We start from the raw sequence: 27,214 nt of genomic DNA on the forward strand, positions 1-27,214 counted from the left end.
GGCAAGTTTACAACTGTTCCAAATGCTTGAAACATTTTTTCATTATTGCCCTTACGAGGCGATAAGTTTAACAATTAATTATTGTAATTATTATAAACACGCAGTTTTATTGTACCCATTACCTAATTTGTGTAGATCAGGTAACCATCTTTTATTAAAATTTAAGTTAACTACAATAAAGCAGAGTGTGTATTTTACAAAAGCATAAAGGCTCAGTCACTATATCTGCACCATATTCCGTCCTGTTTCTACTTCAAAACGATCATACAACTTTTGAATATAGGTTGCTGTAGGTCAGGGATCATCAACTCTGGCCCTCAAATCCAAATCCAGCCCTGGTTTTCTTTTCTCCCGGGTAATTAGTGCTACTGATTGGCCAGACTGTCTTCACACCTGACTCCCAGGCAAAGGGAGGGTGAGTTGCTGATCCCTGCTGTAGGTGATTGTGGACAGCATGTTAATGTAAAGTTGGATATTCCTGCGTGCTGGTTTGCTGGTGCTGGTGACTGTGGACAGTAGCAGCTTGTCGGTTTGGTGTTCTGGTGCTTCTGTTGTGGTTACTTTTCCTGTTTCTCCAGAAGCCATAAGCTCACTTTACTGATGGGAAGAAAACCTGTGAAAGTCCTTGTTAGTGCCTCGTTAAGCCTCGTTAGGCCTCATTAAGTTTCTGTACAGCCCAGGCGGTCTTCAGGTATGGAGCACCTCTGCTTATTCAGGCCCAGAGAATGCTGGGAAATGCATCGTCTACACAAGGTCACACATATCGTCACTGGGGTTTGTTTTGTCCTGACAGACCTGTGTGTGTGTGCGTATGTGTGTGTGTGTGTGTGTGTGTGTGCGTGTGTGTCTGTGTGTGTGTATCTGTGTGTTTGCGTGTGTGTGTTATGGGTATCTGACGTGCAGGAACAGATCGATGACGTAATGGTCAGGTGATCAGGTCTGCCTGTGGAACGTTACCTGAATCTTTTATTGTTTGTTTACTGAGTTCACCGTGGAGAGAGGTTAGTTAATTCAGCGTCGGCTTTTTGCGTTTACTCATGTCAGCGAACTGTCAAACATTTTTGCCTAGAATTGATAGCGGTGGTTTCCTGCTGAAATACAAGAGTGGGCGGTGATGGCGCCGGTTTGTTTGTGGGCTTCTCTGGAGCGTTTCTCTCCTGTTATTTTCTGAGGGGAAGCGGATCTGATGGTCTACTGTAGGCCGGCCTGACTCCTCCCTGTTTATGGGTCTGATGGTCTACTGTAGGCCGGCCTGACTCCTCCCTGTTTATGGGTCTGATGGTCTACTGTAGGCCGGCCTGACTCCTCCCTGTTTATGGGTCTGATGGTCTACTGTAGGCCGGCCTGACTCCTCCCTGTTTATGGGTCTGATGGTCTACTGTAGGCTGGCCTGACTCCTCCCTGTTTATGGGTCTGATGGTCTACTGTAGGCCGGCCTGACTCCTCCCTGTTTATGGGTCTGATGGTCTACTGTAGGCTGGCCTGACTCCTCCCTGTTTATGGGTCTGATGGTCTACTGTAGGCCGGCCTGACTCCTCCCTGTTTATGGGTCTGATGGTCTACTGTAGGCTGGCCTGACTCCTCCCTGTTTATGGGTCTGATGGTCTACTGTAGGCTGGCCTGACTCCTCCCTGTTTATTATTTTGAGTCTGCCAGCCGCTATCTTTCTTTTGTTTTCTGTGCCCTTTCGGGGCACGGCGTCCTGGCCTTTCCCCCTGACTGCTGACACTATCCCAGGACTGAGGGGCTAATTCACCGCTGAGCTGGTGGGATTTCTGCTGGAAGATGTGGGGGTAGGTCTCCGTTCACCTGAGTCACCTGGGGGTGCATTTAATGTGTATTAGCCAATTAGGAAATGTCTTTTCTGGATCCTAGCAACTTGGCTCAGTTCGTAACAGTGTGTATGTACACACATGTGAGTGAGTGTGTGTGTGTGTGTTTGTGTTTGCGCGTGTGTGTGTGCATGCGTGTGTGTGTGTGCGTGTGTGTGTGTGTGTGTGTGTGTGTGTGTGTGTGTTTGTGAAGCCCTGAAGCTCCAAGTCTGCAGACATCCATCCTTGACTTTCACTTCCAAATAAAAGCATCTTTGCCCTTTAAAACAGTTTGACAAGTTAATTTTTTTATATCTGAATATCGTTTAATGTGGAGTCATATTTAAGAATAAATGTTGACTGAAAACAGGCAGGAAGTGTTAAGGTCTGTCTTACGGTCCCTGACCATGAGGAATGTGCAGAAAACAGTGTTCAGTGTTCGGTGTTTGTCTCCAGCTTCTGGCGCCTGAACACTGTGTTCCTGTCTCCTCAGAGAGAGACACAGCCCTGAATGTCAAGCAGTTAATTACTCTGCTGCGCTGATGTCAGAACTCTAGCGTGTCCGTGTGTGTGTGTGTCCGTGTCCGTGTGTGTGTGTGTGTCCATGTCCGTGTGTGTGTGGATGTGCCTGTGTGTGTGTGTGTGTGTGTGTGATACTGCAGGCTATAAGAGGTGTGGGAGGCAGTGTGTGGGTGGGGGGGGGGGGGCAGCGTGTGAGGGGGCAGCGTGTGTGTGTGGGGGGGGGGGCAGTGTGTGATTAATGCGTTTGCTCACTTTGAAGGAGAGGAGGCCAAGTAAACTTCACAAATACAAACCGCCCCCATTCCACCCTCACCCCCCCCTCGCTCACCACCGCCCCCCCCCCCCCTATCCCTGCTGCTCCCTCGGGGGGGGGGGGGGGGGGGGGCGGTACTGAAATGCGGGAGTTTAAGAGTAAACGCGGCTAACCAAACCAAAACACACGTGCCATAAGGACTTTACTGGTGAACGCTGATGAATGATTTAATGTTTAGTTCGTATTTATTCATTATCAGGGTTCTGAACGGATCTCAAATGCCTGCGCTCATATTTCCGTGGTGACCTCATTAGTGTTAGGCTCCGCCTCTCTTTGTGTTGGCGGCCTATTAAAGTTGCCGTACTGGTTCACTGAGCAACGCTGAAATCACCAGTTTTTAGTCACACTGCTGCGCCGTTATTAGCAGTGTCAGAGGCAGATTCCATTTCAGATCAGCCATTTCAGGATTTTAACTGAAATCCACTTCATGAATAGGAAAATGTGCAAATAATGTTCTCAGTTAAGTTTCCATGAATATAGTGATATTTAGTTTGTTTCCTAAATTAATCAAATGATTCTACAGTTCTAAAAAATGCGCTTTATTACTTGTGGAAGTACGGTAGGTCCTTTTCCCCTCATGACTAAAGTTCAGTTTCTTTCCGTTTTTAGTGGGTGTGTACGTGTTGAAAGACATGTTGCCGTGTGAGGGATCCCACGCTAACGTGCTAACACGTGCTAACACACAGTCTTCTCTGCGTCGCACCTTTCCTGGCTGCCGGCCATTTTGTCTTTGGAAAGTGAAAACTCTGAGATTGTCCAACACAGAAGGCTTTAATTAGAATGCTGAACTGCGTGGGTGATGCATCTCCGCTTCTGCTACTATATGTGGTGGGAGCGGACGGACAGACGGACGGATGGACAGGCACGCAGACAGACAGACAGAGAGACAGACAAGCAGGCAGACTGACAGGCAGGCAGACAGGCAGGAAGGCAGTCAGACATGCAGGCAGACATGCAGGAAGGCCGTCAGACAGACAGGCAGACCGGCAGGCAGATAGACAGCCAGACAGACAGGCAAACAGACAGACACACAGACAGATGGGCGAGTGGGCGGACAGACAGACAGGCTTAGAGTAGTCCTCATTTCAAGCGATCAGAAACAACAGATTCAAAATATCTGAGGAAAAGCACTTTGAAACATTAAGAACAAGAAAATATATAAATAAATATAATTTCGCCCATCTCTAGTATTTTCTGCCAAATACCTACAGCCCCTCCGCCTCCCATTTTGAAGTTCTGCCCCAAATTGTGAGCACACAGCACCCCGATACTCTGTGTGTTTTTCTTTTGTACCTGATGTGACATGGGATCTTTGCAACTCTTTAAAAATAGGCAGTTTAGCCTGAGCAAGCGAGAGGTCTGCAAGTGCACATAAATATATAGTGTACATATACACAAATGTTAGTCCCAGAGGACCACTCACCAAAAATGAGACCAGTTTCAGACAGATAGAGAGGTAGATACTGCATAGATACATAGTTAGATAACAATGTGTGTATGTGTGTGTGTGTGTGTGTGTGTGAGAGAGAGTGGGTGTGTGTGACTCATCTGTCCAGAAAAGCTGAGCTCAGCAGTAATATTTTAAGCGGCAGTACTGTCCGCTCTGCTGGGGAACATCTGTATGGGTCTGTACTGGGGTACATCTGTATGGGTCTGTACTGGGGTACATCTGTATGGGTCTGTACTGGGGAACATCTGTATGGGTCTGTACTGGGGTACATCTGTATGGGTCTGTACTGGGGAACATCTGTATGGGTCTGTACTGGGGTACATCTGTACGGGTCTGTACTGGGGTACATCTGTACGGGTCTGTACTGGGGTACATCTGTATGGGTCTGTACTGGGGAACATCTGTATGGGTCTGTACTGGGGAACATCTGTGTGGGTCTGTACTGGGGTACATCTGTATGGGTCTGTACTGGGGTACATCTGTATGGGTCTGTACTGGGGAACATCTGTGTGGGTCTGTACTGGGGAACATCTGTATGGGTCTGTACTGGGGTACATCTGTATGGGTCTGTACTGGGGAACATCTGTATGGGTCTGTACTGGGGAACATCTGCACGGGTCTGTACTGGGATACATCTGCATGGGTCTGTACTGGGGTACATCTGTATGGGTCTGTACTGGGGTACATCTGTACGGGTCTGTACTGGGGAACATCTGTATGGGTCTGTACTGGGGAACATCTGTATGGGTCTGTACTGGGGTACATCTGCACGGATTTGTACTGGGGGACATCTGTATGGGTCTGTACTGGGGAACATCTGTATGGGCCTGTATTGGGGAACATCTGCACGGGTCTGTACTGGGGGACATCTGTATGGGTCTGTACTGGGGAACATCTGTGTGGGCCTGTATTGGGGAACATCTGTATGGGTCTGTACTGGGGAACATCTGTATGGGTCTGTACTGGGGGACATCTTTATGGGTTTGTACTGGGGAACATCTGTATGGGTCTGTACTGCAGTACATCTGTATGGGTCTGTCCTGGGGTACATATCCTCCTAGCTTACGCTGCAGTACAGACAGTGTGGGCTCATGCATAATTCAGAACTGACCCACAGTGTGTAGGTGAGTCTGTATTTATTAGCCAACGCGTGTCACACGGCGATGGGAACAGCACTTGCTCTGTTGCTCTGCACGGTCCGCTCAAACTACCTTACACAACCCGAGACTCAGTCTAACTTTCAGCCCACTGCAGTCAGCCCCAGGGGACATTGCAGAGCCACCTTTGATCTTCCCTCCTCCCTCCCTCTCTCTCTCTCCCTCGTTCCCTCTCTCATTGCCCCTCTCTCTCTCACTCCCTCTCTCTCTCTCCCTTGCTCCCTCTCACTCATTCTCTCATCCACCCCTCTCTCTCTCTCTCTCTCTCTCTCTCTCTCTCTCTCTCTCTCTCTCTCTCTCTCTCTCTCTCTCTCTCTCTCTCTCTCTCTCTCTCTCTCTCTCTCTCTCTCTCTCTCTCTCTCTCTCTCTCTCTCTCTCTCTCTCTCTCTCTCTCTCAGAGTGTAGCACAGTGGGTAAGGAACTGGTCTTGTAACCGAAAGGTTGCAGGTTCGATTCCCGGGTAGGACACTGCCGTTGTACCCTTGAGCAAGGTACTTAACCAAAATTGCTTCAGTATATATCCAGCTGTATAGATGGATACAATGTAAAATGCTATGTAAAAGTTGTGTAAGTCGCTCTGGATAAGAGCGTCTGCTAAATGCCTGTAATGTAATGTAATGTCTCTCTCTCTCTCTCTCTCTCTCCTGTAGAAGAGGTTTAAATGGGTGCATGTGGGGTGAAGTTTATTTGGTCTTATGGGTTGATGTTGGTTCTGTAGAAATGGTGCAGTTGTGCTTATATCACAGTTGCTCTCTGGTTATAACTCCTGTGGGTATGGCTCTGTTTGAGCAGTGCAGTGTTGGGTCCCAGGTTAGGCAGCACTGTTGCTCTGCAGTTCTGTTTGAGCAGTGCAGTCATGGTGTTTGGTTACAGGTTAGGCAGCACGGTTGTTTTGTGGTTGTATTTCAATGGCTGCGGTTGTTGTGCAGTTCTGTATGATCAGTGTGGTTGGGTTTGTTCTGTAATTTGTAAAATGTATTTATGGTTCTGTGAGGACCTGTGGTTGGGGCTATATCTCAGCCACATGGGCAGTGGTCGTTTCCTGGTTCTTTCTGAAAGGTGCAGTTGTTTTGTCCTTGTTTGCCGGTTCTTTCTGAAAAAAATATGGTTGTGTTGTGGTGGTGGTTTTATGGTTCTTTCTTAAAACTGTGGTTGTTTTTCACCTTGTTTTATGGTTTTATCTGAGCAACATGGTTGTTTTGTGGTTGTTTTACGGTTCTGATGCCGCTGGTTCAGCCACTGAAATGGGGCATGGGCTGCGTTCGGACCTGAGGTTTATGCTTTCTTCCTGGCGTTCCCTTCCCTTGCTTACAGGGAGGAATCCCCAAAATGCCCGGGGTAAATCACGGCAGCCACACACCAAAGTGGCGCTCAGTTCCTATTTATGAAACGGGAGGGAGCAATTCCATTCCCTCGCTCCCTCCCACCGTGGATATAAAGTACAGTAGGAAGGGAATCCCACAATGCATTGCTCTGCGTGAAGGAGGGAGGATGAGTCAGGATGCGAGGGAGGTTCAGTTCCGTTTTTTTGGATCGTTCCAGGTCTGTCCTCCCTGGCAGAGCACCTGTTAAGTTCACTTGTTGTACGTCACAAATTTAATCCCAAAATAGCTCACCGGAGAGTAGAGAGCAAGGGAAGGGAATGTGCTTAAAAAGCATCTCTGTGCAGCCCTGGGTCCTCTCCTGCCTGTTAATCACCAGCAGCTGAGCTGGGTGAAGTTTCAGTTTCTCCTAGAGATCTACTGAGCTACAGTGCTACTGAGCTACAGCGCTACTGAGCTACTGAGTTACAGTGCTACTGAGCTACAGTGCGGCATTGCTACTGAGCTACAGTGCTACTGAGCTACAGCGCTACTGTGCTACAGAGCTACAGCGCTACTGAGCTATTGAGTTACAGTGCTACTGAGCTACGGAGCTACAGCGCTACTGAGCTACAGTGCTGCAGTCCTACTGAGCTACAGCGCTACAGTGCTGCAGCGCTACAGTGCTACTGAGCTACAGAGCTACAGTGCTACAGCACTACTTAGCTACTGAGGTACAGAGCTACTGAGCTACTCAACCAGATCTGAAAACCAATTAATTCACTGCATTACTGAGAAACCTCAAATAGAGGTTTAAAAAAAATAATGTATACCACGCTTTTATATTGGCTTGCTGTCCCAGTCAGGAGCCCATCTTACGTCACCTGACAGGACCCCTGTGCTAAACCGCATCTCTGTCAGAGAGCAGCATGTCCTCAGAAGAGCCAGGGTGGTGTAGTGGTTAGAGAACCAGTTCTTTCTTTCCACGGCTGCAGGTTCTGTTGTCCTCTGGATTAGGGTGTACCACTCCACACGCCTCTAAATGATAAAATATAATGTGTGTGTGTTTTTTTTTTTTTCTTTTCTTTTCTTTCCGGGCAAAGCTGCGTTGGCGAGCTCTCAGCTCCACAAAGCCAATGAGGAGCGACAGCGAGCCGCTGGTATCATTACCTGCGGACAATGGAGGAGGCGGAGTGTTGCCTGCAGCTGCATTGTCTGAAGAAGCATTGAGATTCAGGCTGGGGCCGGCTTACAGCGACGCACCGCGCGCGGGCTCTGATGCTAATGGAGGGGAGATTACGCTAGCGGCGTTAGCGCTGCCTGGCTCTCATTAACTGCAGTGTGGTAGGCCCTGGAAAGGAGACACAGTCTGTTTTTGGATTTTTGTTTCTCTTTTGGTGATGGATTTAAGACTTGCTCTTTAGTGATGATGTATAAGGCTTATAAAAGTCCCTCCCCCCCCTAAATTCTGCTCAAATAGTTTTTTTTTTTCTTGATTTGGTACTCCACAATTTTAGATTTGCAATCATACACTTCACAAGTGCTGTAATTTCAACATGGTTCTGCAAGCCAAAATGTATGAGAAAGAAACCCTTTAATAAAAACTGAGATTCTGCACTTTAACCACATGAATTGTTTGAATTGTTTGATTACAAATCTAAAATTGTGGAGCACAGAGCTGAATCAAGAAAAGAAAAATATGTCTTTGTCCCAGACGTTATGAAGGGCACTGTATATATGCACACAGTGTAGTCTATTTGGACAGTGACACAATTCTTTGTTGTTTTTGCTCTGTACTCCAGTACATTGGATTTGGAATGAATAGTGAATATGAGGTTAAATAGCAGACTCTCAGCTTTAATTTCTGTGTATTGCATCCATATCGGGTGAACCATGCAGGAATTGCAGCCCCTTTTATACATAGTCCCCCATTTGGGGAACAAAAGTAATGGGAAGATTGGCTGCCGAGCTGTTTCTTGGCCAGCTGTGTGTTGTTGCATCATTAGTTCATGCAAAAGAAAGCTAACAAAAGGCCTAGAGTGGATTCCCCACGTGGAATTTGCATTTGGAGTCTGCCGCTGTTGTCTCTCAACATGAGGACCAAATAAGTGCCAATGCCAGTAAAGCAGGCCGTCATGGAGTGGAAAAATCTGAATACATCGATCAGAGACACGGCCAGAATGTTGGGTGTGTCAAAATCAACTGTTTGTTTCATTGCGAAGAAGCAAGAATATTCTGCTGAGTTCAGCAATGGCAACAAAAACCTGGTGGACTATGGATGGCCACTGTAGTGGATGGCCAAAATACAATCGTGAAGAAAAAACCTTTTTCAATTGTTGAACAGATGAAGAATACTCTCAAGGATGTAGGCATACTTGTCAAAGACTAGAATTAAGATAAGACCACGCTAGCATAACCTCAGAAGGTTTATCGCAAGATGGAAACCACTGGTGTGCCTTTAGAACAGCATAGCCAGTTTAGAGTTTGCTAACAAAAAAATACATTATAAAACTTGTACAGCTCTAGAACAAAGTCTTCCATTCAATATTATGGGTGAGAAATACCAGCATCAACATCAACAGAGAAGGTCCTGTTCTTACAATGGAGCATAATTTATTTTCTGGCCGGCTTTGGAAAAGTTGTTCGACGGGTATTAAACTTTAATTTTTTTTGTGGAAAAATGTGGACTTGTCTCTGTGGTTCTCAGATTCAGACAGATGCAGTTTTGTCCCAGTCTTTCCTCTCTGCTTGTCTCCAAGACTGGCCTGTGCTTGTGGAGTCTGTACTCAAACTCTTCTTGGGTTTAAAAAAAAACATGGTCTGGTAGTGTGCCAGGGTATGTTAATGTTTTAGGGCCTGAATTTTTTCTCATTTCTCTCATTCTCTCAATTTTTTCTCATTTGTTTGAAATTTTTTATTTACTTTTCATTTGGTGATGATTTTTGGTGGGGTTTTTTTGGTGTTAGTGCTGTTTGCGCTGACTTCATATCAGTGCTGAGGATGGCTTGTGTAAGTGTAGTGTCAGTGCTGAAATTTTATTTTCTTACATTAGTGTCATTGCTGAGGCTAATATGTGTTAGCAGCTGTCAGTCCTGGAACTGATTTGTGTTAGCATTTTGCCAATGTAGGCATTTATCTATGATAGAACATACATTAGTGTCAGTACTGAGGATGATTTTTGTCTGTAATGTCATTTCTGAGGTTTATTTACCATGCTAGCATGTGTTGATGAGGTTTGCTTGTTAGCATGTGTTGGTGCTGAGATTTGATTGTTACCATGTGTTGGTGCTGAGGCTTGTTTGTTAGCATGTGTTGATGCTGAGGCTTGTTTGTTAGCGTGTGTTGATGCTGAGGCTTGTTTGTTAGCGTGTGTTGATACTGAGGCTTGTTTGTTAGCATGTGCTGTTGCTGAGATTTGTTTATTAGCATGTGCTGGTGCTGCGATTTGTTTATTAGCATGTGTTGGTGCTGAGATTATTTCCTTGGATGTGTTGGTGCTGAGGTTTGTTAGCATGCGTTGGTGCTGAGATTATTTGCTTGGATGTGTTGGTGCTGAGACTTGTTTATTAGCATGCGTTGGTTGTGTGAGCCTCTGGATCAGTTCACTGATGGAATTCTTTGCCCTCAGCACTTGGCATTTCAGGGTCTTTTGCTAATTAGCTTGGGGGGTGGTGGGGTGGGGGGTTTGGCATTTCAGTGCAACCAAAATATAATGGGCCTTTTGTGTGTTTTAATTAGTAGTGCATTCTGACCTATTTCTGCCTTAGATGTATTACGATTATCTGTGTGCACTGAAGATATTTTTGCAAAGGTCTGCATGCAGACTATTGAGTGTTTGTCATATTTACAATAATCTTGCTGTGTAAGACTGCCATGTCAAGTAACTAGGTCAATAACTGATTTGAATATCTTGAAAGAAATCCTAATTAGTACATCTATCTGTAATCTTAATGCCATTAAAATGCCCCCTGAACTGGTTCTTCCGGAATGTTCTATCTGACTCCTGCCTTGCAGCTCCCTGTTGATTTGACCTTTGACCCCAGGCATTGTGGGGTTTGAAGTCTATATATGTTGTCCCCGGGGGAAGTCATGTCTGAGCCCCCGAGATCTGGATGCTTTCTGTAAAATGTTTTTTTTTTTTTTTTTTGACTTTTTAAAGTTTAAGTTTACTGCCACGGTTTCTCAACTCTCAACCTCCTGCCGGCTTTTCCAGGATCTATTCTCAACAAAAACTGAATACATTTAATACTGACCCTTGCCCACCAACTGACACACAGCATGTCAAACAAAATATCTCTCTCTCTATCTCTCTCTCTGTCTGTCTCTCTCACTGTCTCTCTGTCTCTCTCTGTTTCTCTCCCCGTCTCTCTCTCTGGTAATATTAATTAAGATGATGTTTTTTGATAGAATGGGACTCACTGTGCTGGCGAGGCAGAAGAGTTTTTGAGCCTGAATGACTGCACGCATCCTGCTCGTTTCTTCAGGAACGCTCTTCTTGTGTAGGGTTAGGGTTGGGGAATGCTCTTCTTGTGTAGGGTTAGGGTTAGGGAACGCTCTTCTTGTGTAGGGTTAGGGTTAGGGTTGGGGAACGCTCTTCTTGTGTAGGGTTAGGGTTGGGGAACGCTCTTCTTGTGTAGGGTTAGGGTGAGGGAACGCTCTTCTTGTGTAGGGTTAGGGTTGGGGAACGCTCTTCTTGTGTAGGGTTAGGGTTGGGGAATGCTCTTCTTGTGTAGGGTTAGGGTTGGGGAACGCTCTTCTTGTGTAGGGTTAGGGTTGGGGAATGCTCTTCTTGTGTAGGGTTAGGGTTGGGGAACGCTCTTCTTGTGTAGGGTTAGGGTGAGGGAACGCTCTTCTTGTGTAGGGTTAGGGTTGGGGAACGCTCTTCTTGTGTAGGGTTAGGGTTGGAGAACGCTCTTCTTGTGTAGGGTTAGGGTTGGGGAACGCTCTTCTTGTGTAGGGTTAGGGTTGGGGAATGCTCTTCTTGTGTAGGGTTAGGGTGAGGGAACGCTCTTCTTGTGTAGGGTTAGGGTTGGGGAACGCTCTTCTTGTGTAGGGTTAGGGTGAGGGAACGCTCTTCTTGTGTAGGGTTAGGGTGAGGGAACGCTCTTCTTGTGTAGGGTTAGGGTTGGGGAACGCTCTTCTTGTGTAGGGTTAGGGTTAGGGTTGGGGAACGCTCTTCTTGTGTAGGGTTAGGGTTGGGGTTGGGGAACGCTCTTCTTGTGTAGGGTAAGGGTTGGGGAACGCTCTTCTTGTGTAGGGTTAGGGTGAGGGAACGCTCTTCTTGTGTAGTGTTAGGGTTAGGGTGAGGGAACGCTCTTCTTGTGTAGGGTTAGGGTGAGGGAACGCTCTTCTTGTGTAGGGTTAGGGTGAGGGAACGCTCTTCTTGTGTAGGGTTAGGGTTGGGGAACGCTCTTCTTGTGTAGGGTTAGGGTTGGGGAACGCTCTTCTTGTGTAGGGTTAGGGTTGGGGAGCGCTCTTCTTGTGTAGGGTTAGGGTTGGGGAATGCTCTTCTTGTGTAGGGTTAGGGTTGGGGAACGCTCTTCTTGTGTAGGGTTAGGGTTGGGGAACGCTCTTCTTGTGTAGGGTTAGGGTTGGGGAACGCTCTTCTTGTGTAGGGTTAGGGTTGGGGAGCGCTCTTCTTGTGTAGGGTTAGGGTTGGGGAACGCTCTTCTTGTGTAGGGTTAGAGTTGAGGAACGCTCTTCTTGTGTAGGGTTAGGGTGAGGGAACGCTCTTCTTGTGTAGGGTTAGGGTGAGGGAACGCTCTTCTTGTGTAGGGTTAGGGTGAGGGAACGCTCTTCTTGTGTAGGGTTAGGGTTGGGGAACACTCTTCTTGTGTAGGGTTAGGGTTGGGGAACGCTCTTCTTGTGTAGGGTTAGGGTTAGGGAACGCTCTTCTTGTGTAGGGTTAGGGTGAGGGAACGCTCTTCTTGTGTAGGGTTAGGGTTGGGGAACGCTCTTCTTGTGTAGGGTTAGGGTTAGGGTTGGGGAATGCTCTTCTTGTGTAGGGTTAGGGTTAGGGTTGGGGAACGCTCTTCTTGTGTAGGGTTAGGGTTGGGGAACGCTCTTCTTGTGTAGGGTTAGGGTTGGGGAACGCTCTTCTTGTGTAGGGTTAGGGTTGGGGAGCGCTCTTCTTGTGTAGGGTTAGGGTGAGGGAACGCTCTTCTTGTGTAGGGTTAGGGTTGGGGAACGCTCTTCTTGTGTAGGGTTAGGGTTGGGGAACGCTCTTCTTGTGTAGGGTTAGGGTTGGGGAACGCTCTTCTTGTGTTGGGTTAGGGTTGTGGAACGCTCTTCTTGTGTAGGGTTAGGGTTGGGGAACGCTCTTCTTGTGTAGGGTTAGGGTTGGGGAACGCTCTTCTTGTGTAGGGTTAGGGTTAGGGTTGGGGAATGCTCTTCTTCTGTAGGGTTAGGGTTAGGGTTGGGGAATGCTCTTCTTGTGTAGGGTTAGGGTTAGGGTTGGGGAACGCTCTTCTTGTGTTGGGTTAGGGTTGGGGAACGCTCTTCTTGTGTAGGGTTAGGGTTGGGGAACGCTCTTCTTGTGTAGGGTTAGGGTTAGGGTTGGGGAATGCTCTTCTTGTGTTGGGTTAGGGTTGGGAAACGCTCTTCTCGTGTAGGGTTAGGGTTGGAGAACGCTCTTCTTGTGTAGGGTTAGGGTTGGGGAACGCTCTTCTTGTGTAGGGTTAGGGTTGGGGAATGCTCTTCTTGTGTAGGGTTAGGGTTGGGGAATGCTCTTCTTGTGTAGGGTTAGGGTTGGAGAACGCTCTTCTTGTGTAGGGTTAGGGTTGGGGAACGCTCTTCTTGTGTAGGGTTAGGGTTGGGGAACGCTCTTCTTGTGTAGGGTTAGGGTTAGGGTTGGGGAACGCTCTTCTTGTGTAGGTGTAGGGTTAGGGTTAGGGTTGGGGAACGCTCTTCTTGTGTAGGGTTAGGGTTAGGGTTGGGGAACGCTCTTCTTGTGTCGGGTTAGGGTTAGGGTGAGGGAACACTCTTCTTGTGTAGGAGGCTCTTTAACGCCTACGCTGGGCCTTGAAAGGGGCTGGGGGGTTGTTCTTTTTCTTTAAAAAATATTCTTTATTTCAGCATATTTTTGATATTTACAGAGGTCTCTAATGGCCTGCGGGCTTTGTAATGGCTTCTTGCAGTATCAGCCCAGCTTCCTGTAGAATCGGCCCAGCTTCCTGTAGAATCAGCCCAGCTTCCTGTAGAATCAGCCTAGCTTCTTGTAGAATCAGCCCAGCTTCCTGTAGAATCGGCCCAGCTTCCTGTAGTATCGGCCCAGCTTCCTGTAGAATCGGCCCAGCTTCCTGTAGAATCAGCCCAGCTTCCTGTAGAACCGGCCCAGCCTCCTGTAATATCGGCCCAGCTTCCTGTAGAATCGGCCTAGCTTCCTGTAGAATCGGCCCAGCTTCCTGTAGAATCGGCCCCGCTTCCTGTAGAATCGGCCCAGCTTCCTGTAGAATCGGCCCTGCTTCCTGTAGAATCGGCCCTGCTTCCTGTAGAATCGGCCCAGCTTCCTGTAGAATCGGCCCAGCTTCCTGTAGAATCGGCCCAGCTTCCTGTAGAATCAGCCCAGCTTCCTGTAGAATTGGCCCCACTTCCTGCATCAGCAGTGAAGAAGGTGTTTTGTTCAACACATGAAAGAAGTGCCTCATAGCAGCAGCGTAATTGGAAATGGCTCCTGCTTGTGCAGTTCCAAGTTGTAGGGGATAAGAAAATGACAAAATCATCGAAGTCATTTTCACCCACCGCCTTTAGGCAACTCAGATCTGCTGAAAATGAGGCTAGTGGTCCTCAAACAGGATGTCAGCATGCCAGCACTGTCCTGCCTCTCCCAGGCGCTCTCTGCTGAAACCACTTATCTGCAAATTCAGGCTGGAATAAATAACACTAGGCGACATAGCTGAAGCTCTCTTCTGTTTGTGCGTCGGGTATAATAGTGGCTTCAGTTTGTAAGTGGCTTTGTCCGCTGTTAGGCATTCGAGAAAAGAGGCATGGGCTTGTTTTTCTTAAGAACCGAAAAGCGAAGAAGTGCCTCTTTGAAATTTAAATGAATATATAATTTCATAATTGTGAATAAACTCTTGAATTGATCTGTTGAAATGTACTGCCTCTGGAAACAAACACAATGTGGTACAAGCTGCTGTGGAGATGCATAAAGAGCAGTTTTTCACTTTAAACTTCAAACCATCTGTGCCCTTTTTGCTTTCTGTTGTACAACTGGCAGACTATCAGAAACTTCGATAAATATCTAAAATATCCTTGTTTTTTTTTTGTTTTTTTTAAATGTCTGTGCCAATCAAGAATGTACACAAAAACTGAAATAAAAATGCAAAAAAAAAACATTTTTATTTAAGTTTTAGCGTACGTTCTTGATTGGCCCAGACTACTATACTATAGATGTCTAAGTTGAGGTCAGCAGTCAGCACAGACGCAAATTAGTTGATGGAAAATTCCACACTGATATTGGACCTTTTTTAAAACAATGATAAAAATAGTAATACATCGTTTTTCCTGGCTCAAAGTAGGGCTTAGGTGGTGACTTTGTGTGAGAGTGACTGCAGTCGACCTGGCTCCACTGCCACCGTCAACTCAACGTGTCGTCTGTATTTAGAATGTAAAATTCTGTAAAGTCTTCAAGAGACCACCACAAGGCTAAAAAAAAAAAACCAAGCATGTGACAAAAATAAGAATTTGGAACAATTTAAATCGCTGATTTATTTATTTTATTTATAAAGGTCACATTTTGTAAGTGCCTGATTTGGGAGGAAATTTAGGCTTTGCTGAAGGGTGAAGTCATTGCCAGGGGATCGTTCTGCAGGAATAATGGAACTGCAATGCCTTTCATTGTGTCACTCACTTAGGGTACAATATTAATTAACATTTTTACTTAATGAATCCATGCAAATTCCAGCTTAATGTATTTCAATTATTTTTATGCATTCACTCAAAGAATGCCTGTACCACCGTCCTTTTGTCACTGCTGTTAGCGCTTAATTTGGGTATTTGCCAAATCCCAAACCATTTCCCATTCATTCCATTGTGAAGAGACTGTCTATTTGCATAAACAATTATCACATATTTCGGATATTTAATGGGATTTTGCTCAGTTACATTGCACAATGATCTAGAGATGTAGCCTAGTTAAAGGTTGGCAGGTATGGCTTAAATAAACTTATAAAGACTCAAAACCTCTTAAATTTACGAAGGCGTGCGGTTTCTGTACCACTGTTGAGGTCATCAGCACTAGTGGCCCCGCGGTCATCGGCACTAGTGGCCCTGTGGTCATCAGCACTAGTGGCCCCCGCGGTCATCAGCACTAGTGGCCCCCGCGGTCATCAGCACTAGTGGCCCCCGCGGTCATCAGCACTAGTGGCCCCCGTGGTCATCAGCACTAGTGGCCCCCGCGGTCATCAGCACTAGTGGCCCCCGCGGTCATCAGCACTAGTGGCCCCGTGGTCATCAGCACTAGTGGCCCCCGTGGTCATCAGCACTAGTGGCCCCGTGGTCATCAGCACTAGTGGCCCCGCGGTCATCAGCACTAGTGGCCCCCGTGGTCATCAGCACTAGTGGCCCCCGCGGTCATCAGCACTAGTGGCCCCGTGGTCATCAGCACTAGTGGCCCCGCGGTCATCGGCACTAGTGGCTCCGCGGTCATCAGCACTAGTGGCCCCCGCGGTCATCAGCACTAGTGGCCCCCATGGTCATCGGCACTAGTGGCCCCCGTGGTCATCAGCACTAGTGGCCCCCACGGTCATCAGCGTGTGTGTGTGTGTGTGTGTGTGCATGCATGTGTTTGTTTGTGTGCATGTAAGTGTGTGTGTGTGTGTGTGTGTGTATGTGTGTGTGTATGTATGTGTGTGTGTATGTTGGAACAGAGCTCATTGTCCTTCACTGCTGCAGTCAACCTCTTGGAAAGAGAGAATGGTGGGATGACGAGGGAGGGGTGTTTGGAAGGAGAGAATGTCACAGTCCTTCGGGAGAAAGAGCAGAGATCATATTCAGCTTTCAGTGGGCTACGGGTTGTTTGTCTCCATATTTCACATTGGAAATCTGCCATACTGAACGGAATTCCCATTCCTGTAGCATTCCGGCAGTGCGGTGTGATGCGCTGTGGCCACTGACACTGACTCCGCCCACATACCGCTGGGGACAGAACCCTGACTCCGCCCACATACCACTGGGGACAGGACCCTGACTCCGCCCACATACCGCTGGGGACAGAACCCTGACTCCGCCCACATACCGCTGGGGACAGAACCCTGACTCCGCCCACATACCACTGGGGACAGAACCCTGACTCCACCCACATACCGCTGGGGACAGAACCCTGACTCCGCCCACATACCGCTGGGGACAGAACCCTGACTCCAACCATATACCGCTGGGGACTCCACCCACATACCGCTGGGGACAGAACCCTGACTCCACCCACATACCGCTGGGGACTCCGCCCATATACCGCTGGGGATGGGACTTATAACAATGATGACAACCACTTTCACTCAGCTATCAGCATTCAGCAGAGTGTGTTATTTATTATGAAGTAATGAAAACAAATATTTCTACTTAGTCTGCCTGTATATGGCACATTAATTAATTATGACAATTTGTGGCAACAGTAAATATTTGTGATCCACAGCAGCGCATGGAAATGAAAGTGGATGCGTCTGCATGCGACGGTGTCAGCGCATGGAAATGAAAGGGGATGCGTCTGCATGCGACGGTGTCAGCACATGGAAATGAAAGGGGATGCGTCTGTATGCGACGGTGTCAGCACATGGAAATGAAAGGGGATGCGTCTGCATGCGACTGTGTCAGTGCGCTGAACACAGTTGACCCCCCAGTTGGGTGAATGAATCCGGCATTAACGGCGGCTCGTGCTGCCGGGGGCGATGTTCACGCTGCGTTTGTGGAGCGATGTTGGCGGGCGTGGGCGAGGGAGCCCCAACCGGCTGCCTGAAGCGCTGATGGACTGACCTGCTGACCGCGCACGCTCGGCTCTTACGGCTCTCTCTTTGCGCGTAACGCAGTGGGGAAAAGAGCGATAGACCTGCGTCCGGCGCCATTCCGGCTCTTTACAGCCACCTGATGCAGCCATTAGGGCAGGAACTGGGATGACAGCAACATCACCATTACAGAGACAGGCCTGGAAGCAGCCGGCTGCAATCCAGCAGTCTGGCATTGATTTAGTGGCCTTGAGCCCAACTGGGAAATCTGCACTTTAAGCAAATAAGGAAATTAATAATAATAATTCAAAATAATAATAATAATAATAATAAATAACGTATGTAATTACTTTGCCTTGTCGCTCTCATGAATGCTTATTTACCTGTAAAGTAAATGCTAGGTGCTCGTCTGTTTCTGTCTGAAACAGGAAACCATGGTGACCTTGTCAAATGAGACTGCTGAAACCACGGTAAATGGAAATGATTTACTGCAGATGCAGCAGTGTGCCACAGCCTTTGCTTCATGTCTGTCTCTGGACTAACGTGCGTGTGTGTGTATGAGTGCGTGTGAGTGTGTGTGTGTGTGTGTGTGTGTGTGAGTGAGTGTGTGTGTGTGTGTATGTGTGTGTATGAGTGCGTGTGAGTGTGTGTGTGTGTATGTGTGTGTAAGTGTCTGTGTGTGTGTGTGTATGTGTGTGTGTGTGTGAGAGGGTGTGTGTGTGTGTGTGAGAGTGCGTGTGAGTGTGTGTGTGCATGTGTGTGTTTATGTGTGTGCATGCATGAGTGTGTGTGTGTGTGTGTGTATGTGCCTGTGTGTGCGTGTATGAGTGTTTGTGTGTGTGTGTACGTGCATGTATACATGAATGCGTGTGTTTGTTTGTGCCTGTGTGTGTGTGTGTGCCTGTGTGTTTGTGTGTCTTGTGCAGGTGTGTGTTTGCGGTTGTGATTGTGTATGTACATATGTGTGCGTATGTGTGTGCAAGTGTATGTGTATGTTTGTAGACAAACAGTTCTCTCTGTAATACTCTGAGCTGTAGTGTGTGATCAGTATGTTTCCTCTGTAGTGGGGTCTGTGGGTTATGAGTTCGTCTACTGGGGCGCTGATATACTCTGCAGGTGGCTGGTGGAACAAAGCGAGCCCCCCTAAGCAAACCCCAGTGTCTCAGAGCAGCCCCCACACCCCGGTGCGGGGAGGGGAGGGGAGGGGGCCTTGAGGGAGGGGGTTTGGGGTGGGGGGGGGGGGGTGGGTTCAGAGAGAGGTGAGTTGCTGGGGTGTTGCGCTAAGTCTTTACAGGCAGCTCTGCTTGCTGCAGAGAGCTTCAGAGAGACACTGCAGTGTTAGTTATACTCTGAAATAAAAGGGCAAAACAACAGCAACTGCGTGTGTAAGGGCCTGAAAGAAGACCTCCCGCTAAAACACTTGCAGGCGTTTCATAATTGGTGTGCTGGGAAAAAGAAAAACCCACGCTGTGCTCCTAGCCTTCATCCTGGGCCATCCTCATCATCAGCCTGGAATCTTGGAGCGCTAATGGACAACAAACGCTCTCTGAGTCAGAGTCTGCGTCCCTCTCCGCGCGCATCGCAGCTGGTTGTCACGGGTTCACATCCTTCCTGTCCATCATCTGGAGGACCCGCCCCTTCCTCTTTGCCTGCTCAGCCCAGCTCTTCGTCCAGGTGACGATCACCTCCCATCTGGACGCCTGCACCTCCCTCCTCACCTCCCTCCTCACTGTCCCCCTACTCAGCCCAGCTCTTAGTCCAGGCACAGATCACCTCCCATCTAGACTCCTGAACCTCCCTCCTCGCTGGCCTCCCTGCCTCCACCACCAGACCTTTGCAGCTCCTCCACAACACTGTTGCTCCTCTGATCTACAGCCTCCCCAGACTCCGCCATGTCACTCCCCTTCTCACCTCCCTCCACTGGTTACCTATATGGGTTTGCAGAAAATGTAACACCTTGCTTCTATCGGGCTGCTAAATAAACAGCTTTGTTATATTTTCATAAGTTCATTAGGCACTGACTCACCAAACAGTGTCCATTTTTCTGCTTGCTCTGGATATCTGGCCCCCTTCCCCTCATGAGCCTGCACTTCCAGGTCACGTCTCCTGTCTGCTCTGCCCCCTGGTGGTGGAATGAGCTTCCCGCTGCAGTCAGAACAGTGGAAACACTGCCCGTCTTCCCACTGCAGTCAGAACAGCAGAAACCCTGCCCATCTCCCCACTGCAGTCAGAACAGCAGAAACCCTGCCCATCTTCCACTGCAGTCAGAAAAGCAGAAACCCTGCCCATCTTCCCACTGCAGTCAGAACAGCAGAAACCCTGCCCATCTTCCCACTGCAGTCAGAACAGCAGAAACTCTGCCCATGTTCCAACGCAGACTGAAGACTCTCCTTTACAGACTGTACTATGGCTCACCTGAGCCCTTTCTTTCTTTCTTTCTTTCTTTCTTTCTTTCTATTTCCTTTTGGATCATGCTATAGCAATAGCTGCATAAAAAGATATATTTTTTCTGTCTAGTGGTACTTTGATTTTTGATTTGTTGTTTGTTAGGTTAAAATTATACTTATTGATTATAAATGGGCCCCTGTCCCTTTTTTGGCAATATCATATTTTTGTATTCCTGAGAGTAACACTGATGTTCTGCACTACAGTTCTTTGCTGTGGCTAGCAACGTACGCTAAGTGATGATAATGTAATAGAAACAAAGCCCTCTCCCATACCGGAAAAAACTATTAAATCACTGAGCATACTCCTCTTAGCACTAGAGATGCTGAAGAGCAAACAGCCTTTTCATACTTACTGAGATAGCGTGCCATGCCCAAAAGCATGTTGTCCATTGAAAAATGTATTTATTTATTTATTAATTTATTTATTTATTTGACAGGGACAATACACATTGATCAACATCACTATTATGTGATGTAAATGTGCCAGATTTAGCTAGATCGCTAATTTTCATCTGTTGTCCCTGGGCAGGCTGATGTTAACACAAAAAATTAAAATTAGCACGGCTAATTAGCATGGCTTGCTAACTAGCTTATTTAGCAGGTGCTAAATGTTTTTGATTGACAGTGGAAGCCCCGTCTGTGAGTGCTGTCAGTACGGCTGAAGGAACCGGGTCGGATTTTACGGGCTGTCTGTTAACACTCACAGCGGTTTCCGTCAGAGTGTTTTTGGGTGTAAATAAAGATGGATGATAGAGCTCTGATGGATGGCCCCAGGGCATTCTGGGACTGCCAGAGCAGGTAAGCGACAGGCGTGTTACCCGGACTCGAGGCAGATGGGTGCCCAGAACACTTAATGCTGAAAACGCTTCTTCCACCAGAACTGCCAACAAATCGTGTCGCTAGGCAACAGGCACAGTCATAGGATGGAAGAGGTGACGGTTGACCACAACCGTGGTGTTCTATAATTGGAGGAATCTGGAGGAACTTCCTGGATTTTGAAGGGTTAAAGTATTTTGAATGATCATTCTGCCCCAGTCTGGGTTTACTCCAAACAGCCAGACAGGCCTGGTGGGCTTCAAACATGCACCGAGCTCTCGCTTGACTGTCATCTGAAAGATCTGCTGCCAAACACCTCATTCTCCTAATGAGCAGGGCTAATGATGTCACCAGTGTTAATGAGCAGGGCTAATGATGTCACCAGTGTTAATGAGCAGGGCTAATGATGTCACCAGTGTTAATGAGCAGGGCTAATGATGTCACCAGTGTTAATGAGCAGGGCTAATGATGTCACCAGTGTTAATGAGCAGGGCTAATGATGTCACCAGTGTTAATGAGCAGGGCTAATGATGTCACCAGTGTTAATGAGCAGGGCTAATGATGTCACCAGTGTTAATGAGCAGGGCTAATGATGCCACCAGTGTTAATGAGCAGGGCTACTGAGATCAGCAGTGTTAATGAGCTGGGCTAATGATGTCACCAGTGTTAATGAGCAGGGCTAATGATGTCACCAGTGTTAATGAGCAGGGCTAATGATGTCACCATTGTTAATGAGCAGGGCTAATGATGTCACCAGTGTTAATGTGCAGGGCTAATGATGTCACCAGTGTTAATGAGCAGGGCTAATGATGTCACCAGTGTTAATGAGCAGGGCTAATGATGTCACCAGTGTTAATGAGCAGGGCTAATGATGTCACCATTGTTAATGAGCAGGGCTAATGATGTCACCATTGTTAATGAGCACTGATGAGATTGGGGAGGGGGTGGGGCTTTTATTAACTGCAGTGAAATGCAGTGAAAAGTGCAATATCGGCTGGTGAACTGAAGTGAATAGTGCATTATTGGTCAGTGAACTGCAGTGAATAGTGCTCTCATTCTCTGACCCTGCTGTTCTTCCCACCCCCCCCCCCCCCCCCAAACTCTCCTCCAGCCCAAAACTGCAGCTACACCCTGCGGGAACCCAACGGGACCATAGAGAGCCCGGGATATCCCTACGGATACCCCAACTATGCCAACTGCACCTGGGTGGTGCCCGCGCCCGAACACGCACGTGTGCAGCTGCTGTTCCAGGGGTTCGCCCTGGAGGAGGACTTCGACATCCTGTCCGTCTACGACGGTCCGCCCCGCCCCGGCAACCTGCTCGCCAGGTGAGAGAGGAGGGGAGTCTCGGGGGGGGGGGGGGTGGGAGGGGGGTCTGGTTTCGGTGCCTGAGCTACCTGTGGAATTACAGCCGGTATTACAGCCATTTGCTCTGCGGATAAAGAGGAGATTCTGCATGCCCTGTTATTTTATGTAGCTGTGCTTGTGCATAAAAAGTGGAGTGCGTGATTTTCATTGTGAGGACAATATTAAGACAGGTGTTCAGCGAATCCTGACGTGCGTGGGAGAGTCTCGCAGAGCGCGTTTCACTGCGTTCCGTGCGGAAGGCTCTCTTCAGTCCCCCGCCATTCCGTAATGGGGTACGTTGAAACAGGCTCTTTCTGTCATTAATTATGTATCGATCGCGTTCACTGAAAAGCAGCAATTATACCGACAGAATCCTGAGGGTGTTTAAAAATCACAAAGGAGATGAGCTATGAAGTGAAGGAAGGAGAGAAACAATGGCGTTAATTGACTTGTGATTGTGATAATGTACACGTGTGTGTTAATAATACTGTAAGGTAATGAGCGATCTGTCATTCAGGTTTTTATGGTTGTGCTTCTCTGAAAAATGTTTTTACCACTGAGCGCAATGCAGTGCAATCAAGGCAATGAAAAAAACATTATTTTACAGTCAGTTCCATCTTAAACGGGGACTCGATAGTTTCTAAATGAGACTCAGTAGTTTTTAATTAAACCCAGTAGTTTCTTGATGAGACTCGGTAGTCTCTAAATGAGACTTAGTAGTTAATAAATGAGTCATGATAGCCCCTCTCCTTTCACCATAAGCCCCTCCCCCTTCTGTATGTCAGGTGCCTGTGACTCCACCCCCTGTCACTGACAGAATGTGTACTGAGAACAGAGAGAATGTGCACTGAGAACAGAGAGAATGTGCACTGAGAACAGGGAGAATGTGCACTGAGAACAGGGAGAATGTGCACTGAGAACAGAGAGAATGTGCACTGAGAACAGAGAGAATGTGCACTGAGAACAGGGAGAATGTGCACTGAGAACAGAGAGAATGTGCACTGAGAACAGAGAGAATGGGCACTGAGTCATGGAGACTGTGCCAGAACTATGCGGGTTTCGGTAATATTTGCCATCGCATTTGAAACTGGAAGCATAACAAAACACTTGACACAAAAGCTTTATTATTGAAGTCTAAATTCCTGGACTGCAGCCATGAATAAAACGACCTAACGTTTGTGTTTCTGGTGTTTTGGCTCCAACCTCAGTTTTGAACATTTAGTCAAATTTCCCTTTTCCCCATCTATTTCAGTTATTAATAAGCCTTGGGGGTCTCTGCTCTGCGTTCACAATTACTCTGTACAAATGGAAAAAGGAGTAAACGAGCTTGAATCCAGCGTGAGATGAGTGCCGCTGTGCCCTGGGGAAGCTCGAACCCTTGGCTGACACCCGCGGCCCTGTAATCATGGGAGACGGGCTCCCCCTGAAGCAGCCCTCTTGCGCTGGCACTTACATTATAGTGTTGGCGGCTGATTCGCGGCTCGGCGGCGGCTGTGCCCCGCTGTCCTCGTTACTGAGTTCGTACGCGCGGGACGCCGCGGCGCTCCGCGTGAGGACCGCGCCCCAGCTGGCCCGCGAACCGCTCCAGGGCCATCCGCCCAGTTCAGCGGTAGCATCAAAAGCAGAAAGGTTTCGGTAAGCGGCCCGTCCCACAGCGGGGAGCTGCAGGGGCGTGCGGCGTGCTCTCCCTCCCCGGCTCTGAAGAGAGAGGTTCTTAAAATGCGTGTAAATTAGTTTGCACCCCAGGGCGGGGCTGAGGTGCTCTGCGTCCCTCGTTTAAAGGCAGTGGCGTCCTGCCCGAGGGGATCGTTGGTCCGCCGCTCCACCTCCGCCCCGTCTCAGTCCTTTCCTTTCCTCCTCCGTGGCTTCCTCTCAGTCAGGAGCACAGATTCCCGTTTGGCAGGCTGCACTTCCTTTTTAAACCACCTGTCTTCCGTAATCCTCCGTTTGTTTGCGAAAGTCAAATAGCAGAGCACTCTCAGTAATTAGCAGGGTGTGTCTCCGTAATGAACAGCATGTCTCCTTCAGTAATAAACAGGGTGCGTCTATTACAGTAATGAACAGGACTGTGTTGTGTGCGTATTTCAGTAACATACTGGATTGTGTGCTGCTCTTGTTTGGCACATTTGACACAGAGCTCATCTGCACATGCTTGTCTGTGCTTGCTTGTGTGTGCATGCATATCTGTGCAGGCTTGTCTGTGTATGCTTGTGTGTGCATGCTTGTGTGTGCAGGCTTGTCTGTGCATGCTTGTGTGTGCAGGCTTGTCTGTGCATGCTTGTCTGTGCATGCTTGTGTGTGCATGCTTGTGTGTACAGGCTTGTCTGTGCATGCTTGTGTGTGCATGCTTGTGTGTGCAGGCTTGTCTGTGCATGCTTGTGTGTGCATGCTTATCTGTGCAGGCTTATCTGTACATGCGTATCTGTGCTTGCTTGTGTGTGCATGCTTGTGTGTGCATGCTTGTGTGTGCAGGCTTGTCTGTGCATGCTTGTGTGTGCAGGCTTATGTGTGCAGGCTTGTGTGTGCATGCTTGTGTGTGCATGCTTGTGTGTGCAGGCTTGTGTGTGCATGCTTGTCTGTGCAGGCTTATCTGTACATGCTTATCTGTGCATGCTTGTGTGTGCATGCTTGTGTGTGCAGGCTTATCTGTGCATGCTCGTCAGGGAGAGGAGAGATTTAAAAAAAGGAGGATAGAGAGCTGTGGATTCTCAGCAGGACGTCCCAGTTCAGCCCCCGTCCCGGGTGGTGGGGGTAATTTATGGTTTTGGTGCACTGGCGCTCAGCTGCACGGGCCCAGGAGGTTCAGAAATGGACTCCTAGGGGCGAAGAGCTGGTCCGACTGGACACCCGTAATTTAATTACCCTGATTTATTCATTTAACCTGGAGCAAAGCCTGCTGGGAAAATACCAGTGCTCTCCAGTCTAACGGTGCTGCCCCACACTGCAGGGAGATGGGTGTGGCATTGAGCGAGGTGGGGGAGGGGGAGGGAGAGGAGGGGGAGGAGGGGGAAGATGAGAGAGAGGAGGGGTAAGGGAAGGAGGGAGGGAGAGGTGTAATCAGAAAAAGAGGGGGTAGTAGAACTGTAAGCTGGCTCTGAACAACAGTCTGACTCCATACAGTTCTGTACATGTCTGCACAAATCTATGTGTGTGTGTGTTTGTGTGTGTGTGTGTGTGAATGGACACATGGATTTATATGGTACATATGGATCTGTGTGGGTGTGGATGGGTCTGTATGAGTATGTATGAGTATGTAGGTATGGGTCTGTATGAGTATGTATGGCATAAGTATGTATGTATGAGTATGGCATGAGTATGTATAGGTCTGTATGAGTATGTATGGGTATATTTCAGTACCTCCAGTTCCTGGATCCAGGTGGCGCTCTTGTCCTCTTTAGCTCTGTGAACCCAAATAGCCTCTTCGCTTTTATTTGGGTCCTACTCTGTGATACTGATGTGGCCTCATTTAAGTTCTGTCATCGTCACACTATTACCAAAACAAAAAGAAGCTCATCCCCCTCCTCCCACTTGTTGCTTAGATACGTCAGTTGTGCCTCGTGCTGACATGATTGAGTTAGTGAGTGTGTGTGTGTGTGTGTGTGTGTCTAAATTGGAGTCCCTTGTACAGGTCATATCCTGCTCTTGAACGTGAAGCTTTTCTGTCTCGCTGCCCTGTCCTGTCTCTTATGGAGCAGATTAATGTTCCTGAGCCTTCCCCCTGGTGTCCAGCTCCCAGAACAGCAGCCCCAAAAGAAGAGAAGTACCCCCTCCTCCCCCAAGAAAATATATTTGTGACAAAGGAGAAGTGACAAAAAAAAAGAAATATAAACAAAAAAATTAAATTAATAAAAAACAAATGAATGTGTCAGTTTTTGCATCTGTAGACAGTTTATCATGTTTATCAAAGTGTTTTGGGAAAACTAAAATGCAAAAACAACTTAAAATTTTTCACTTTGCTGAAAATGTTTCCCTCTGCGCTGTTTCACCAAAGTGCCACAAAGTGATGTCAACGGGGGACTGGCGGAGTCTGGGAGTAACAGGCTGCTGTCTGGAGTGGGGTATTTTAGAGTATTCCGGAATTTAACTGTAGTTCCCCATAAAAACACCGGGTGAGACTGGGTGTGCTCTCCCTGATGTGCCTCAAATCCATAAGTCAATCTAAAATGTTATTTTTGTAGCTTATTTTACAAAGGACACACTTTATAGATTACACTGGCCAGGACCCCCACAGAGCTTTAAGAACAGGACAGGATGAGACCTTGGAAGGAATCGGACTCCGTTTTGGGGGGCGGGGGGGGTATCCTCCTCTGGCCAGCTCAGGGTGTGTGTGTGGGGAGGGTATACCCCTGTGGGGTGTGTGTGCGGGGGAGGGGGGTGGGGGTGTATCCTCCTCTGGCCAGCTCAGGGTGGGGGTGTGGGGGTGTGTGTGGGGGGGGGGGGGTATCCTCCTCTGGCCAGCTCAGGGTGTGGGGTCTCTAATACAGAATCAGTCCATTTTGGACAAGGGGGGCGGGGGGGGGGGGTGGTTTGCAGGCTGGAGTGGTGGACATACAGGGGGCGGACAGCAGGTTTTGGGTGACTTTGGAAAGGGGGGGCAGTTACTCCATTAGTGAGAGTGGGAAACAAAGAAAGGAGAGTTCGGGAAGAGCTGTGGGTGGAGAAGGGTTTTAAAGAGTAGATACAAAGATACCTGGGATAGAATGGGGAACATGTGGCCCGCACCAGGATTTCATTATGGGAGCAACCGGACCGAGACAGAGAAACCATACAGCCATGGAGCACGTGCTGGCCTGACACAGGGAGAAGGCTCCTCACCATTCAGGATGGGATCGGATCGAGAGGGCATGTGGTTGGCTTTGAGGTTATAACTGACTTGGTCAGCTCATCTGCTTCGGTTGGAGTAAAACAGTGTAGCTTGCGGTCAGTGCTTCATTCTGTAGTGTTTCTGCCGGCTTTTCCACAGGCTTTTGGGGAAGTAATGGCAGGAGAAGAGGACATCAGGGAGATCCGGTCTCTAATAGTTTCTAATTTCTCATTTAAAGAGTTCATAAAGTCACCGCTGCTATAATTAAGAGGGTGATTTGCAGTTTCATGAGATTTCGTTTTAGTT

At 48.0% G+C, this 27,214-nt stretch overlaps 1 protein-coding gene across 1 annotated transcript in view; it reads left to right on the forward strand.

The window, feature by feature from the left end:
* LOC118214643 (CUB and sushi domain-containing protein 1-like) overlaps positions 1-27,214 on the forward strand; it is a 247,803-nt gene that overhangs the window by 13,180 nt on the left and 207,409 nt on the right. Inside the window, 1 exon segment of the mRNA XM_035394776.1 lies at positions 21,869-22,085. Within this exon segment, the coding sequence (XP_035250667.1) occupies positions 21,869-22,085 (217 nt within the window).

Source organism: Anguilla anguilla, chromosome 1, assembly GCF_013347855.1.
Source record: "Anguilla anguilla isolate fAngAng1 chromosome 1, fAngAng1.pri, whole genome shotgun sequence".
Classification (NCBI taxonomy): domain Eukaryota; kingdom Metazoa; phylum Chordata; class Actinopteri; order Anguilliformes; family Anguillidae; genus Anguilla; species Anguilla anguilla.